Raw genomic sequence first — 18,197 nt, forward strand, 5'->3', positions numbered from 1 at the left:
AGTGTGGCTGAAGTGAGCTTGTCTACCTGTGGAAAAGACATTGAAATGCATAGTGGCACAGTCATAGACTAGACTAGATTTATTCTCATCTTCCACTCTTCCTCACTGTGTCTGCCTTTTTACTTATAACATCCCCTCTCCTGCTCTTCCTCTGAGTGACAGTCTGTCAGCCAGCAGTCTCTCCTCTCCCTGCATCAGTTATTCACTATTTAAAGAAGAGCAAAAGTAAGGACTTCCCTGCAGTTGAGGTATGCAGTTTTTTTGGATGAGACGGGGGAATTGTAGGGGACTCAAATAAGGAGCCGAATGGGTTAACCGAGAGAACATAACAGAGCAGAAAAAACTGAACTTTAAACTTAAAGTTATCTTTACTGCAAAGTTTTATTTTTTAAAACTTTTCTTTGTTTATAAAACATATAGGCCATCTTTAGATGACCTGTAGTATGATTAGGGTGTTTACCGGTTGTAATGAGCCATACATATGCAATGTCTTATTGTGAGTACGCACTTATTCAGATTAATATGCTGTTAATGTAATATTGCTGTGTATGTGAACGCAGTCAATGTTTTACATGCAGTATGTGCAACCTCCTAACCTGGACAAATGCCCAAAACTTTGGTCTGTGTTCTTTATCCAGAATATCACAATGACCGGACCATGGTTACTCGCTGTCTTTGTATGGTCTTTAGCTATTGGCCTATAGTGGCTCATCGTCTTTATGTGGGCTCTGTAGTGATGTGATAGTGATTACTATGGGCTTTGGGATTTGTTCATTAGCTGTACTGACGCATTTTACTATCTACTATCATGTGTTGTGAGTTACCAGTTGCACTGGACGTTGGGGTGTTGTTGTTACTTTGTGTAGCGAATTTGCTTTCTCAGGGTCGCATCATAAGATTAGTTAGATTTTGTTTTGTTCTGCTGCTTCTGTTTCTGCAGTTTTGTCTCTTTTGTCCCTTTGTTAATCCACCAAACAATAAATCACTTAAGTAGACCAAATACAACAGTTTTTTATCCTACGTAAGGTGGGATGTACCATGCAAGGCCCGCTGGAAGGGGTGGGACTTTATGTGGCACTAGACATAAATCTTACAGCTGACTGATGGTCGATGGTATTCCTGTAAATGGTGAAAGGACACTTTTTGTTTTTGTGTGTGTGTGTGTGTGTGTGAAGACAGACAGACATAGTGTTTGGCAAACCATCTCTGCTTCTTCAGCCAAACCCATTCTGTTGGAGGTGTCCAATATACACACACATTAAGAATTGCAGTGTGTAATGGGGGTGAAAATAACACTAGCTGCTACCCAGTTGTCATCTGACTTGACGCCTCGGGCAGCCAGAGGGTTCAGGGTGACTTTAATGGTTGAAATTCTTAATAAGTGAAATTAAGTCTCACTCTTTATTAAGGTCACTCCATAATTGGGGTTGAATGTCTGCGGGATTATGAGCACAAATCCTCCGCATGTGTACACATACACCACCACATGCTCTTGTGCTGTATGATATGTTTCACAAAATCTATTATCTGGCGACTGGTGCCGAGATATTCCCAGGATACACTTGAATGCTACAGTGTGATCGCTGTCCGCACAGGCGCAAATTTGTTTTAGTCGCATGGTCTTAATGCCATTTAAGAGGCTTTTCCACACTGCCAAGAATAAAACTCTAAGGAGGGCATAAAAATAGTAAAAATCAACAGCTTTAATCCTGAAAATGTCAGTATGAGCTTTCATAAAGCCTCCTTCAGACTGGATCGAGGCTTGAACGGGCCCAACGTTTTGTCCTCCTGCACCTGTTAGAAAACCCGAGGGAATAACCGCTACATAGGGTCTCCAAAACATGTCAGGGACTGTACATATTTACAATACTGAGTCAGAGTTGCTGTTTAAAGGTTCGCCATATTAATTATACACATCAAGGTCAGCTTACCCTCATGAGGAGGACTGCTCAGCCTGTAAAAATAGCTGTGTTCTTTGGCACTGCAGGAAGCTTTCTAATACTGTCAGGGCAAGAAGGCTACAAATGTTAATGTTAACAGAGTCTGTGTTACAATCCAGTATTTGTTTGACCAATGCTATTCTGACTTGTAAACAACACCACATCCAAAAAGAATACTAGAGATTTACGGTCCTCATAGAACGAATCCTCGGTACAAACATCTATGAACACAGAAATGCTTTAAGAATATCAAAGACAAAGAGACAGAGAGAGACAAGGTACATTTGCTTTTGAAAAATGGTTTTGTTATATAATAGGGAAACTTAGATGATTGTACATTCTGTCAGGGGTTCAGTAATGGCGGACACAAACGCAGAGGAGTCGGGGGTAAAAGACAAAATCAGTTCCTTTAATACAGGCAGTGGTTTGGTACACGGGTAGTCAGTCAGCAAGGCAGAAGCACAAAAGGGCAGAGGCAAAAATTTGTAATCCAAAAAACAGGCGAGGTTAAACACAGGAAGGTCCAGAAACACAAAGAAGTCACAAGAAAGATCACAAGGGCCAACAGGCTGCTTGGAAGGCTGGTACACTCAGATTACTCACAAGACGAACTGGCAACAGGAAGGAGAAAAGACACAGACTATATACAAGAGAAGGCGGGAAGACAATAGGACACAGGTGAGGCACATTAGGGCGGAGCAGGTAATCAACGGGAGGAGGAGGGAGCACATGAGGGAAGGGAAGTCAAGACACCTACAACAAGAGAGGAAACAGTGAATACAAAATAAAACCGAAAATGACACAATAATACTAGAGCTAATGCAAAAGTAAAATAACTCAACTCTATCAACCATGACACATTCTCTGTAATTAATGGGTGCTCTGACCTGCAGCAGATTTATACTGTTGCATTGTGTACCTTCTCGTCGTTGATGTTGTTGTTGTTGTTATCCATCTTTTTTCTGCATTGTCACTCTGTGTGTGTGAGTGTGTGTTTGTATGCATCTAAACCCTTGCTTTACCTAACATCCTCCTTCAGGTGTGACTCGAGGCAGTTTCCCCTGCTTTTAGCTGAAGAGATGCGTGTGTGTGTGTGAGTACTGTATCTCTGCTCCCTACACGCACCAGTAGTCTTGTATGTCCTTGTGTCCTAGCAGCATTTCCACTGAACGTTTTGGATCACAGCATTGTTACCAAACAGGGCCGCACGGAGTCACGCTAAAGGTCAACATCATCCTCCTCTGTGTGCATTTGTTGCTCGACTCTTTGCTTGTGTGTTAAGCAGCACATGGCCTGATGTGTGGTCTGAGGCTTAATTTAGGATTAACACTCAGGATATTACAGATTACCACACTCCACGTTTGACCTTCTGTGTCTAGTCTGCCTAGCGATGGATGGATGAGCTTTTATCTTTTAGTAGTTACAGCGATTCAGTCTCACTGAGGCCAGAGCCGGCAGTAAAGAGCTTCCAAATATGTTGTGTCACACGGTCAACATGAAAGCAAGGATTACACACTCGAATTCTTTTGAAGGTTTAAAATGTAATCAGCTCAGGAGTGAAACATAGAACTAAATACAACATACAAAATACAAAATAAAGAGACGTATTTCTGTTACATCATCATTTTTCATATACTTTAGGGGCAGTTTAAATGAGCCTCGATCAGTCTCTCTCACACACTCACACCCTGCTGTCAACGAAGGGCCAACTGCCAGCTGCCCCCGTACTTCTCTGTCCTCATCCATATTTGATGTGTCTCATTAAAACTTGATTGTGGAAACACTTCAGCATTCTGACATTCCTTCTGATCCACTATTTAGTCTCCCTCAGCACCTCGCAGTGAAAGAGTCCCCTCAGTCATGCATGAGCAGCCTTAAAGGAAAGAAACACAAGAGGTTAGATGAAGACATGCCAACTTACCTAGTGTGATGCAGGTTAAAAAACAGGGCTGGTGGCCCACTGAAACAAACACTGAGTAAATGACGTTTGGTCAAATAGAGTTAGGGGAGCAGGCTAAACAGGTTTTCAGACAGAATTGCAGCACCAAAAAAAAGAATTTGCATTCAGAAGCTATGCAGTCACATCTGTACAGAGAGTCCATAGAGCTGGAATGCGATGTTAGCAAGGTAATACATACACTCAAACCATCATTGGTCCAGGCTAAGGCATCAGAGATTATCTAATGGGCACCCAAACTGAGGAGTATTGTGTAAGCATCAATACCCAAATTCACTGGAACTTTAAAACATACAGCCACAAACACCAAGAAACTAGTGCTGATTCTGCTAACATATGTAAGTAGCAGCTAATGAGCTAATATCCCTATAGTGGAAGCTAATGTTCAGGCCAGTGAACTTAAATCAGGCAGTCAAAATGTGTAAAAAGAATCTGCTACTCCCTTGGCTCTCATTGAATATTCCCCAAACAGCTGACTCCTTTTTCTCCCCTCACTTCTCACACACTTCTACATGTTTGAAGTGCTCACCTTCTCGCAGAGTGACAGGCAGCTGCTGCAAGCAGCCACACATACTGGCACTGTGTTAAAAGCACACACACACAAAAATAAAACAGCTTGCCTGTCTCACTTGAACCTGTCTGTGAGAGATGCTTCTTTTTAGCAGACACCCAGGTCCCATCAATCCTGCTGAAGGCCACTGTCACACATACAAGCACGCACATACACTTCACTGTTTGACTATTTCACAGGGTAAATATTAAGACCTGCCTCTTGTTTAGTCAGTGTGCACACTCATAGGTATGTGTGTGCATTAATATATGTCGCCTGACAGGTGTGTATGTGTGTTCCCGGGTGCTAACGTGTGTTTAACGTGTGTTTAACGTGTGTTTGCTCTGCAGAGCCCCAGCTGAAGGGCATCGTCACGCGGCTCTACTGCAGACACGGCTTCTACCTCCAGATGCTGCCGGATGGCACCATGGAAGGCACAAAGGACGAAAGCAGCTCCTTCTGTAAGTGGAAGAGAACACATGCACTGATATTGTTGTTGTCAGAGGTGTCCATTTCATGGCTCAGTCTTTATTTGAGCTAGTGGGAATTCCAGGCCAAAGGACATTTAAAAAGGGACTTCTTGGCAGGATGGTATATCTGAACACTCAGAGAGCGCGTGAAGGCACGACAGCTCTGCCGTGCTTTCTGGTTTGATTCACACTAGGATCAATCAGGCTGAAAATGTATGCACGCTTGGCGAGGTGCGCTGGGTGAATGCCAGCTAAATGGGATTTGTTCTCGTTGCATAATATATCACAGAAGATCCCTGGCACAGATCTAGGATTTCAAACATGTATTTAATTGTTTTGCTTACAATCATTCTGACCTTTAAGTTACAAGCTTTGTGTATCTATGAATAACTCATCTGCATGTCTACACACTGCTCTAGATGTTTGTGCTCACCATTTCAGGTACTCAGTGAGTAACTTACAGAGTACTCAGAAATCTAACGGCACCACAGAATCCTCTGCCCATTAGTACAAAAACCTGCTGCAACTTCAACTGCTGAGTCTTCAGATGTACCCAGACCCTGTGAGGGGTCACCACCTGGGTGATTACTGACCAAAAAACATCATATCCCATGATCCCCTCGAGTCCCTGGACTTCGTCCAACCTTCTTAAAGTGATCAATATTATATTATAGGATATCCCTGATGTGGCAACACAGCAGTATTTTTTTTGTCAAAACACCAGTTTAGAAGGAAAACATGAAGTTAGCACAATTTGGGATTTACAGGGAAAAGGTGTGAAATCACACTTGGACTCTCAGCTGTGGTTCCCTCTGTGACTTCAGCATTTTTATCATAAGAATATGTGTGGCAGCAGCAGTGTTACCAGGTTGGAATAACCTGGATGTAACCTTGAGAAGTTTATTGTGAGGTTCTCCCTTGGCATTTGTCCTGAAAAGAAGAATTATATAACTTAGACACTGGCAGGATTGTGTGCACTGATCAGAAAGGTATATATTAGCAAAATATTATAAACTATGGACTCTGTTTAGAGACAATCCTCTGAGAAAAGACATCCCAAGAGTGCTGGAGGAACTTGCATGAGAGACATCTGGTGTGGCAGTCCTCCAGCCACAGACCCTGTTTGGTTAAAACACCTCCACAGTAACTGATTAGACCTGCTCTCACCTCTTCCTCTTATGTAACAGCACACCTACGCCGAGGCAAACATGAACTGAACTTTAAACATTCTCATGTCCAATCTGAAATATTCATCACATAATACTGTAGGGCACATCCGAAGGCGAACAGGGCTCATTTCCAGACGGCTATAAAGACTGCTGTTGCATAACGTCGCTCCTGGTGTGTCGCGGTATTAAAACATCAGTCAGTGGAGGTCACCCTGCAAAGTGTTTGTGTGGGTCTGACTTGCGGTTCATTTTATAACGACTATAATTCCATCAAACCCAGGATCTGGTTCGAAGCTATCCCGGTTTTACATTCTGTGTGTGTATGTGTGTAGAGATGTGACAGGTAAGTCCTGTAAAACCCCTGTATAAATTGCACTTTCTATCTGAGTCAGATTATTTATTCATTCGTGCAGAAATCATTGAGTGATTGACGTCACTGGAGCTGAGTATCAATCAGAAGCACAATTGTCTGCCTGACTGCACAGGAGCAGAAATTGCTGTGTGAGCGTGTACTGTAACACACTGTGTACTGTAGGTACTGTAAAATGCAAACAGGCAGCTTTCAGCTTCACTTCATTCTAATCTCAGTTACAATTCTACTGTAAAATCTCTTATTTCTTTTGCTTTTTGGAGCTAAAATATGTATTAAAACTTTACTGACCACTCAGTGTATCGATTACCCCTGACTTCCCTTATGTGTGTGGTAATTTGATTTAGGAATCGGACATTGTCAGGGATATATCAGCTCAATGCACACTCTCACAATCATGACTCTAGATCCATCAGAAACAGTTCATCTTCTACTTCAAACTTTTGACGTGTCACGTATTGAACCAAAAGGAGTGCCTTGACATTAAATTTATAATGTCTTACATGAACATGTTTCTTCTTTTAAATAACTTTCAATGGGACTTCTGTTGGGTTTCTGTTGATAGCATGTTTACAACCGTTTTTCTTAGCTTGATGGTTCTTCCTTTGGTCTTTTGCTTGCTAATACAACAGAAGTCATGGACAAACATGAGGCAAATAATGCCTCTGATAATTCAAGGACCTGAGGAGGCACAGTGTCAAGTGTGAAATTGTTAGATGAGCGCTTTTCAAGCAAGCTGCAAACACCAGAAACTAAGTGACTTTATCACCATACAACAGTTTACAGTGTTTCTCTCTGAGAACTATGTTGACTGCACAGTGGACTCTTAATTCCTGAGCCAGTGTGCTTTGACACCCAACTTTACTCTTAATGTGGAGCCAGATGCATGAGCCTTAGGGGCTTATGTTGTTAACTTTGGGCTTTCTTCTTTGGTCCCATCCAGTTCTGTGCTGTCATTAGCAGACAAACTGATTACCGGTGTAGTAATCTTTACACTTTGGAAATGGGCCAATTACAGAATAGGTAAAAATGCTCCGACTTGCATTTTTCAGCAATTTCAGATAAATTGGTCTATATGGGAAGATCCTCAGTGCAGTACTTGCATTCAGTACACACCAGGAGCACCAAAAAAGGGCCCAATCAGCATCAACTAAATAATTAATGGACCATTAGTCTGAATCCTGGGCTCCGACAGCAAACTGATCGACTGATCTTCACAAAAAAAAAATTACACCCATGACCCACTGTAATGACACTGAACTACTGACCTCCAAAGGGCAGGAATCAACCTGGCCTAACACAGGGTAACAGATGCCTTAACCCCTCTGGTTGTCCTAGACCAAATGTGTCAAAAAGGTAGGTCAATGGAAGGAAGAAGCCATGGGAGGATTCACTGGAACAAAAAAAGTGATGAGAAGGGCTTTTTATGGCCTTGCAATACTTTTCACATCACTTTTTTTTGTTAAGTTCCCTTAGGGCTTCCCTAACTGGGCGACAGAGGAGGTTGTCACAAAGCTGAAAATGACTGTATAATAAACCAAATGTGAGAAGGGGATTGAAACAACTGAAAGACTATCAGAGAGGAGGGGAGAAACGGAAGGAGGCCACCGTAGAGAAAAAAGTGAGCCGACAAGACGTGCTAACAGGAAAGGAGAGAGAGGGATAGGGAAAATGGGAAGATACTAGGGACAGAGAAAGAGAGATAGAGAGAGATGGGTAGCAGGAGGAGCAGCTGGCATGCAGGTGATGGCTCCTCAATCACTGTGTCTCCCCCCTCTGGTGGGAGGTCAGAGAAGCTGCCACCCTTTTCTCTCCCCCTGCTCCTCCTCGCCTCTTCTTCCCTGTTCCTGGCTCATCCAGTCTGTTATGTAATAATACTGGAAAAAGATCTAAGGGAGAAAAGAGGAATACAGAGCTGAGATTCATCTATTTTGTGTGGAAGAAAGGTGCTTTAAAGGACCCTAACAGTGATTTAATTCATTATGATTTATTATGAATCATATACTGGTAACCACAGCTTTAGGTTTTTAAATGCATTTCAGGAATGTTCATATGTTTCTGTATTGGGTGAAAAGCTTTCAAAGGCTTGGTATTTTAAGATACTGCTCACGTTTGTTTCATCAGAGTTTCATTTATTTCACTGTTAATTTAATGTAAATAAAATCAAACTTTGTCAAAGATAACCAAAGTACAATTTGCATTTCATGCAGAAGGCAAAGTCAGGACATCATAGAATGTCCTAATATAACTGCACAATAATAATAATTAGAAATAAATACTCAAATAGCCTTAATAAAAGATTATGCAGAATTGTTTTTCTTTTTGAATATTTATTAATGTATTATGTATTCATTAGTTAAAGTAAATCTTTGTAGCAGAAATGAGGGCCATGAATTCTTGGCTTCAAATTTAACTATGACAGTTTTGTTTCCCTAAACCTAACCAAACTAAGGGTTAAAAAAATAATAATAATTTGCCACTGAACTAGGTATAGGTGAAAGCTGTTACATAGACATTTGACTAATGAGACCATTCCCCCAACTTCCTCTTTGTGCAGACACTGGCAAATAATATTATACTCAGTGACAACAAGACATGTAAAAAAAAAAAACAAGTGTGTGGAAAGGAGAGGCTAAATTCACAGAGGCTGACTGTGTAAGAGAGGAGGAGGAAAAAAAAAGAAGAAAAGAGAAGTCACTAGATGAAAGCTGTTGGCTCTGTGTGTACATCAGAAACCCATAATGAGGAACTTGATTCCCTTATTTTATCCTCTGTAATTATCATCTCATACTGTAGGAAGAAAATTTTTACTTATCTTCCTCTGTGCTCTGGAACAAGTCTGTCTAACTTTCCCCAAGTGCTTGATAATGCTCATTCACAGAGGGCAGAGAAGAAAGAAACACTGAAGCGCTTGAAAAGCAGAGGAGGGAAAACTTAGCTCTGAGTGAGGAGGAAAGATGTGAACATAGAAAGCAAAGAAGTCTGAGGACAAAAGGTATAAGAGTAGCAAAGCGGGCTCACAAGGATGAGAAAGAGAGCTTGAAGAATACCAAACAAGGAGGAGTGAGGATACAAGGCAAAGACAAGATGAGAGAGTGATGAAGAGACAGAGAGAAGGCTGCAGGGTAAAATAGGACGGAGATGAATGGGTGTGGATGGTAAAGTATTGGTTTCACAGGATGGTGAGAATGACAGCAGGCAACAGGGGAACTGAGAAGGGAACAAATAAGGAAGAAAAATGGTGAGACACACACAAAAAAAGATAAGAGATAAGAAAAAGGATGTTAATTCATGGTGAGGAGGGGTGAGCAGACACTGGGGAAAGAGGAAGAGAAGAAAGAAAAAGACAGATGGAAGCAAAAGAAAGACTGATACAGGCATAGAGAAATCAGTTATGGAGCAGAAAGCCTGTGGGAAGTGGTAGAAGTTAAATAAAGGGAGAGCCAAGGTAGTTGTCTTGTCATCAGAGTCATCCACCACCAGGGAAATCAGGTGTGACACAGCTACAAGTCCTTTAATCTGCTATTGAGCCTTTAAAGCTCATTTCTTTACAACACAAACGACAACATGTGAATGGAGGAGGGCTGTTTTATTTGCTGCTGATGCAAATCCCCTTGTTTTCTCCATCTTTATTAGTTCAAGCATCAGCTTAATGATCCCAGTGCAGAGAGCTGTCTGATGAAGACATTATTCCATGTTCTCTTGACTGTATTGTTTTCAGCATGATTTAAATGCATGTCATTATTTTGTTTTGTTTTTTTCCTGAGTAGCTTAGCAATAATTGTGGAAGCAGATATCTAAATTCGTTTTTCTATTAACTCCAAAATAGGAAAACATTATGGTATAGTATTTGTGGTATTTTTGTCGATATTCTCATGCTCATATTTTTTTACATATTTGCATCAGGATCCCACGATAAGCTCCTAATTCAGAACCAGCTAACTAAATTTAGGTTTTCTCGTCAGTCCCAATATAAATTCCCTAACAAACAGGTCAAGAGTGCAACTGTTGTAACATCCTTCCTGTGATCTCTTTAGTGTAGTCCATAATTCTAGCACTATTGGTGTAGGTTTGGATTTTGACACAAAACATAGTAAATGTAGCAGTTTCTCTTTAAGTCAATCACCATCAACACATTTTGGAGATCATCTCTGCATGAGTCCGACTCACATGCCTTAAGCAAACTATCACATCACAATGCTATTTTCTAATCAGCTTCAGAAACTGTATAATAAACAGCCATTGTCTGTCCACGAGTTAAACTCAGTGTGACTTATCACAGATGACTATAATCCTCTTCTCATTCCAGTAGAGACCAACTGTGCTGCTCAAAACAACACTGCAGAGCAGCAGCGCAGTGTGCAGGCCTGCCAGATGCCCTCTGCACAGCTTAACATCGTGTCCTGCTACTGCTTTCCTCTGTTCAGCCTCCCCTCCACCTGTCCCACCCCGACTTTCTCCTTGTTTGTTTATTGTGAAGATGATCTCGAGCCTCAGATTGACTCGTGGGATTGATTTGGCAACACCTTCCCCTTTCATTTCCCTCCCCCTCGTCTCATTTTCCCTCCCTCAAAAGATTTTTGATTAATCTAGCAGTCTCCTCTGCACCGCTGGGTAAAAAGTGATTCAAATGTAGGGATGCAGAGAGAGAGAGAGAGAGAGAGAGAGTGAAAGGGATGAAGGGAGAGAAGCAGCATTAACTACTAGCTACAGCATAACTAGCATTAACTAGCATAACTAACTAGCATTAACCATGATGTGATTCATACCCTTTTTGAAAAGTTGTGGTTCCAAAACCGCAGGCTTCTTATTTTTATGAAAGACCATTGACTTTGTAGGCTGACTTACATAATTTACTTACATAATTCCATCCCCAGTAGTCTCATATTGGACTCCTTACAGTAGTGTCCAACAGTGTGAATTAATGGACACTACTCACACTTAGAGGTCATCATCTTGGCCATGTTGTTACCAGTTTTCAGCTTTGCAGCTTAGAAAACTGAAGGCTATACAAACATTGTATGTTCACATTATCATTAATGATTCACTGGTGTAAAGCTAACGTTAGTTTGTGAGATTAGCTGGTCATGTTGCTATCATTTGCATTGAATGTATACTTGTATACATATACTTGATGTGTCCAGTTACATGACCCCATAGTCATATGAACACACTACTTCAAGTGTAATGCAATGAGTGCATACCATTGACAGTAAAAACTATGGACAGAGCTTCCCTGACATCACCCGTTTGTTTCTGAAGAGCCGTTCTGAGGCTCGGTGGGAGGTTTCAGGACGTTGATGACCGCCGTCATGTTGGCAGCGCCACGAGCACGAGCGGGATTTAGGGGGGCGGGCGATCGTGGAAGCAGGAAACTCACGTTGTGATACGTCAACTGTCTGTCACTCAAGTGGCAACGCCCATAATTATGCGTAATTTTAAGTCAGAATACCATTGAAACGAGTGAGTTGTAAAAAAATTCACCCCCCCCTACAATTGACACTAGAAGAGAACCTATCATCTGAGACCAGAGTGGTTTTTTGTACCAGGCTGTAAACATGTTTTTTTCTGCTGTGAAGTCGGCCATTTTAACATGGGAGTCTCGCTTTTGGAGCCAGCCCCCAGCAGTTGCGGCGTGAATTACAAGTTTTGACACTTCCGCATGGGCTTCAACTTTGAGCCCCGAAGGTTGCCGCTTGGTGCATACACTGTGTACTTCAGTGTAGATACCATTAAAACAGGAAACATGTAAATCAGTCTCAAATATGGATACATGACATTGTACTGGACGCAAAACCAGATGCTAAGATGCTACTATCACTACCAGTCAATAGTTTGAATTGGGCTTTTTTTAATTTTAGTTGGAAACATTTGCAGTCGTCTTGAGTGCAGCACCCAGCATGCTAATGACAGCTGATTAAATACAACTCACTTTTCTTACTAAGAGGGTGGAGGAGGTGAAAGAAACATCTAACGGCCACTTCAGAAGATGGTGCGTGTGTGGTGGCGGTTTTCTCTCTGTGTATGTCAGCAGGTGCAGCAGGTTATGCCGGGATATTGACACCACAGTGAGCCTGCTAATGTTTGTAAGGCAGCAAGCTGCAAGAGTAGGAAGAGAGTAGGACGGCAAGAAGCATGTGTGTGTGCGCGCTCTATTTGTCATCCCTCCCTGCTCTTTGGTGACACCTTGTTCATTTGCGAAACCGACTGTTTAAAATGCAGGGATCGATCGAGCAAATACGAGCAGGGCCCTGAAGATAGAGAGAAGAGAGGGGGAGATGCATGTGCAATATTCAACACGGACTCCTCCCTGTGTACTTTAGTGTGAGGCTGTGCTTACATAGATTTAGCCATTAAACTTTAAATCTTGCCATGAGAAGAAAAAATAAGCCATTTGTTGCCTTTCTAGGAAAAAATAATTCCTTACACTTTGAAACTTAATCCATCAGAAACAGTACTGACAAGTTGTCATTTTTTCTTTGTAATCATGACCAGCATTCTGACACCATCTTATACTAAACTTCCATCCATTATGTTGGCAGAACTTTTGATTTGAAATTGATTTGTCTAATAGCAGCTAATGGCTCCATGAATCTCAAACATACATCTGAGACTTCATTTTTCATTTGTATAAGAATCTGGCACTTTGACAAGCAGTCTCTGACTTCATAACAAACATTAGTAATTTTTTGAAAGAAGAAAAAACAAGATACAAATAACATATCAGACATTGAATAGCCAGGAATAACAAATTCATTTGTTATTCAATTAAAACAATTCTAATATTTAATGTTATCAGCTGGTTGCTAGCTTAGCCTAGCATCTACCTCGGATAGTAAATGAATGTGTTCCTTTTCTTATTTTAGCTTTTCCATGATTTTTACAAGGTTACATGTCAGACTGTTTTGGCCAGGTGCAGTTACTTTCTAGAGTCATGCCATCATGATTTTGATAGATGTCCAGGAGAGACTCCAGGAAATCATGGCTTCCAGCCAGTGTTACCAGATTGAACAGCTTTCTGCCCAAATGGGCTTTAACAGAGTGAAGACAAATTGATTTAGACAGGTGGTGATCATTTGGGGTATTTTGTGTGCTGTTTAGGTAGACCAAAGAAAAGTTGGGCTTTATTATGTTAAATCTGGGGTAGGTGAGAGTAAACTGGGTGCTAAGTACAGCCAATTTTACAGTTAGTGATGACTGTCATGCCTCTTTTTGTACTTTGTGTCTATAGTACAACAAATGGTCAGAGGTTGTATTTGGTCATCATGACCTCAGATCACCTGGAAGCTTGTGGTTGATTTATGGACATCATTTTGCAGGTCAAATAGTTCTAGACACGTTTACTATTTGCTAATACTTACGAGATCTATAAAGAATAGTACACTGACATTTTCTGTATCTGTGCACATGCATTAGTACACTGTGTGAGTGCTGTGGCCAGGCTGAAGTTAGTTTGTATGGAGAGCTATGCACATAAGAAATCCAAGGTTCCACAGGAGGGGATTCTGCAAACTGCATTACAAAGTGGTGTTTACTGTGTCAGGACGGAGGGAATGAATTCAAAGCAGGCTCACAAGATGTCACTTTCTAATGTACTGTATTCGTAAAGCTCCAAGCTAAGCTTCGCTCTCTCTCTACAGCAGGGGTATTCTCCCTACTGTCACTCCAAGGTTTGTGTGACCTGTGCTGCACCAGCACCCAGACTGTATTCCTCCCTAAATCTCCTTCTTCTAATCTCTCCCTCCCTCTCCCTTTCTGTTTTCACACTTCATATTCCAGCCTTTGACAGATAAACTATACAACAGGGAGGATGAAATAGGAGACAGCTGGAAAGAAATTGTCTTTTTATACCACTGAGAGTGTTTAAAGAGAAAGAATGATTGCTCTAACCCCCCCTCCTCCCTCTCTCTGTGTTCTTGCAGTGCAGTTCAACTTGATTCCTGTGGGGCTCAGGATAGTGGCCATCCAGAGCACCAAGACAGGGCTCTACGTTGCCATGAACAGCGAGGGCTACCTTTACACTTCGGTACGGTCAACACACAACTTTACAGTGATGTCATAAGCCTTTAAAAACCTAATGTGTGATTTCATTATAACGGTCCTGGATGAGAAACTCCCCTTACACTGCTGGCTTGCGACCTAATTAAACAGTGTATGAGAGCAGCTCTATGCTCATACACAGAGGTGATGCAGGTATATGTATGGAGTTTCACCTGAGTGAACATGTCTCTACATGTATCATTTATTCTTGTATTAGAGCTAAGTCTTTACTGTAACATACCAAACACTGTAGGTCCATGTAATTTTGCAATGCCTGAAGATGATATCCAACCTGTGCTGGTGGACCACACTGGTTCTTAATTTATAAATTTTAATAATAGGTAAGTAAGTTGTAAAAGACACCATGGTTAAAACACATTAAGCTGAGTGTGTCCTAACAGTGCTGTCACCCTAACCTGGCTCCTGTGTAGTCACTCAGTGTCAGGCTCTGTGTGATCCCTGTAGTGTGTACATCTGTGCATCAAACATCTTCCCACTCTCGGTCACAGCAGCACTTGTACACCTCAGCGTGTGAAGCAGCTCACACGGTGCTGCCACGGTAGCCGTGTTCTGCATTGATGTACAGAGAGACAGGCAGTAGATTTGAGAGGTATGGAAGAGCAGATGATCACAGGATGCAGAGAAAAGCACTTTTTTCTGCCTTTTTTTCCCCTCCATCTTGGCACACACACAAAGTGTGAGATCTTATTTGAAGTGCATGGGTACGCTCACTTCAAAGTCCATCCAACGCTGCCTGCGTGCATACTGACAGAGACAAAGAGGGGAGATAGAGTGTTCCTGTCAGGTGCAACAATGCAAAAACAGGCCTGGGAGGAACACACATATACATCGTCCTCCCTCGTACTGCTGCATAACAGTATGTGAACAAGATGCAGTTCAACTGAGACGGAAACATTGCCTAATGTCTGTCCTTAATTTGATAAACTTGCTACTCTTCCCACTGCAGTTGCAATGACATTCAAGATTTCTTGAAAGTGTGAAGCTTACCTCAGTCTAGAAATCACTTAAAAAGAAAGTAAATCAGTAACTGTACAAGATTTTTGTCACACTGACTACACTAACTAGAAGCTTCTAGACTCCAAGCAAAGAAAAATCCTTAACTGTGTATTTAAACAGGCTCTCTTTCTCATAATTAGGGTCTTTTCAGGATTTTAGTGCAAGTTTAAAAAAATAAACCAAATCATCTCAAGTTGTTATTTCTGTGTCCAAAACAACAATATAAAATAATTAAAATAATATACATATAGCAACAAAGATATGTAGGCTAAAAGGCACAGCACAGTTTTTGTCTCGTCTTGCTGTTGGTGCCATGCATACCTTTGCAGATGCACATGTAACTATCATATTTCTTTTTACACTCCCATAAATGAGTCTTGAGTGTTTAAGGCAAATCTCCAACCAGTCACGATTTGACAGACCTAGTATCATCACAGTCCCTACTTTGCTGTGACGTTTATCACAAAGACTTGGTTAGTGTAGTTCAAACTGTCACTACAACATAGCCCCAATCCATATTTTAACCAAACTCTGAAACCACTATAACCCCTACCAAAAAAATTACATATTCTTTCCCCCTAATTAGATCCAGAAAATGGTCCTTGCTCGCCTTTTTCAGGGCTTGGAACCCCCCCTAGACAGTAAAACCTTGTGTGCACATACGCACATACACACATACAGAGGTTGTACTTACCCAAGCATTCTCCTGACAGAAGAAAGGTGACCCATTTTCACTAAGGGAAATAACCACAGGGAAAGAGAGAGAGAGGAAAAAAGAAATGTTGGAGAAAATCCCTCTGAGATGAGAACAGAGGGAGGACAAAGGAGAGGAGGAGGCATTTTTTTTTTACCCTGCTCACCTTAAACTACCTGCACTGCTATTGTTCTGTGCAAATGTGAGCACCAGAGAGCAGTAAGAGATGAAGACAGAGAGCAAAAAATAGAGGAGGAAGGCATGTTCTGCACTTGTTGCCCTCAGGGCCCATAGAGAGGCGGTGCGGAGCTTTGACATTCTGTTATGCAACCGTTAGCATGTGCAGGGAACAAGGCCCCCTTCGTCATCCCTGAAGGGTGAGGAGAATTTTAGAAAGTGGTCAAAGACTTAACCTCAGTGTAAAATGTTAACATGAATGTGTCAAAATACATTTTAGGTCATGGGTACAAATTAGCCCTCTGCAGTGAAAGCTGTGCTGTGGGATGTAGGAGAAGGGGAAACACCCCGTTGTTCTTTAAAAAATGTATGTTGTATAAAAAAAATTAATGTTGTTTTAATGATTCATAATGTGGACATGCTTGAGATAATGACTACACTCAGGAAAAGGAAAGAAGGTTAGCTTATACAAGTGAAGCTGTACTCTTATAAAGTTACTCTAATGTATGCTCATATTAACAACTGATTGTGTTAGCAATGCTGTTGTATTAGGGATGCACCGACTTTTCGGCCAAAACACTTTTTTCACCGAAACAACTTGGCCGAAACAGGAAGTGGTGATGACGTGACCGGCACGGACTTGTCTGGTTGCTCCAGCATGTCTGTGGTGTCTTTTCTTGCTCAATTTGAGCAGCTAACTAAAGAGATCTGCTCCTCTGATGCATCTGTAGCTGATGTTATTCTTTTAAACGCAAAACTAAAGTCTAAGCAAAAAGGTTGAGGCGGAGTGAAAACATTGAAAAGTGCAGTCTTCAGCACGCGTTTCACTGAGATCTGCTCAGATTCTCTGCACTTGATCGCGACGGTATTGATCCGCGTTATAAAGATCATACTTGTGGGAATAAAGCAGCGCGCACGAGAAATGATTCAGGCCGCATGGATGGGTAGAACCACTTGGAGACGGAAGCGCACAGCGCGCCCTCACTGTCTGATGTGTTCTGTCAGATCCTGCAGTAGAGTGCCCAAAAAAAATCATAGACTGTTCTGTTCTGATTTACTATATATGTGACCATCAGATTTATTTTTCTGCTAGACATTTTTTTAATTTGACAAAATGTTTATTTATGCACTGGCCCTTTATTTAAATAAAATGTAGCCTACACATAATGTACACATGAGTGGGGTCAAGCTAAGTTATTTTATTTTATATTGTGCATTGTTTGAATGTGCTAAATAAATATGTTCATAATTTTGTAATTGCTTTATTCTTTTAAACATTAATATTAAGTTGTGCATTTGCAATGCTTGGATTTTAGTGAGGTTAGTACACATAGCCATACATGCAATGGTACTAATAATTGGCATAATAGGTTTTGTTTCGGTGTTTCGGTTTTCGGCCTTGAATTCCTCATTTTCGGTTTTGGCCAAGAATTTTCATTTCGGTGCATCCCTATGTTGTATTTACTAAAATGGAACTTTCATTGTTGTTTAGTGCTACAAGCACACCTCCAAATATTTCTTTTGGTCCAATCAGCGCCCTGTAAGAAACTGTGCTGTGCCTTAGGTGTGTGACAGTACAAGTGATCTGACTGGGCATAGTTAGCTTTTATTAGACAGTGACAGACAGATGGTGGATGCAAGAACAGTGCCATTGCAAACAGAGTCCAAGGACGACTATCCCAGATGTTAGTGTGTAACAAATCATTGGGGCTATCAATTTAATTCTTAATATACAGACATACAGAAATGTCTGTAATGTCTGTAAAATGTGAACAAACTGTCACCCATATGTTTCTGAAGATTCAATTTGAGT

At 41.3% G+C, this 18,197-nt stretch overlaps 1 protein-coding gene across 2 annotated transcripts in view; it reads left to right on the forward strand.

Annotated features, from left to right (window-relative positions):
- Positions 1 to 18,197, forward strand: part of fgf11a (fibroblast growth factor 11a) — a 64,892-nt gene that overhangs the window by 31,208 nt on the left and 15,487 nt on the right. The window contains exons 2-3 of one of the 2 annotated variants that reach the window (XM_028429225.1): positions 4,798 to 4,908; positions 14,379 to 14,482. In XM_028429225.1, the coding sequence (XP_028285026.1) occupies positions 4,798 to 4,908; positions 14,379 to 14,482 (215 nt within the window). The remainder of the gene's footprint in view (positions 1 to 4,797; positions 4,909 to 14,378; positions 14,483 to 18,197) is intronic. The other variant, XM_028429226.1, reaches the window with a different exon arrangement.

The sequence above is a fragment of the Parambassis ranga genome, chromosome 18 (assembly GCF_900634625.1).
Source record: "Parambassis ranga chromosome 18, fParRan2.1, whole genome shotgun sequence".
Classification (NCBI taxonomy): domain Eukaryota; kingdom Metazoa; phylum Chordata; class Actinopteri; family Ambassidae; genus Parambassis; species Parambassis ranga.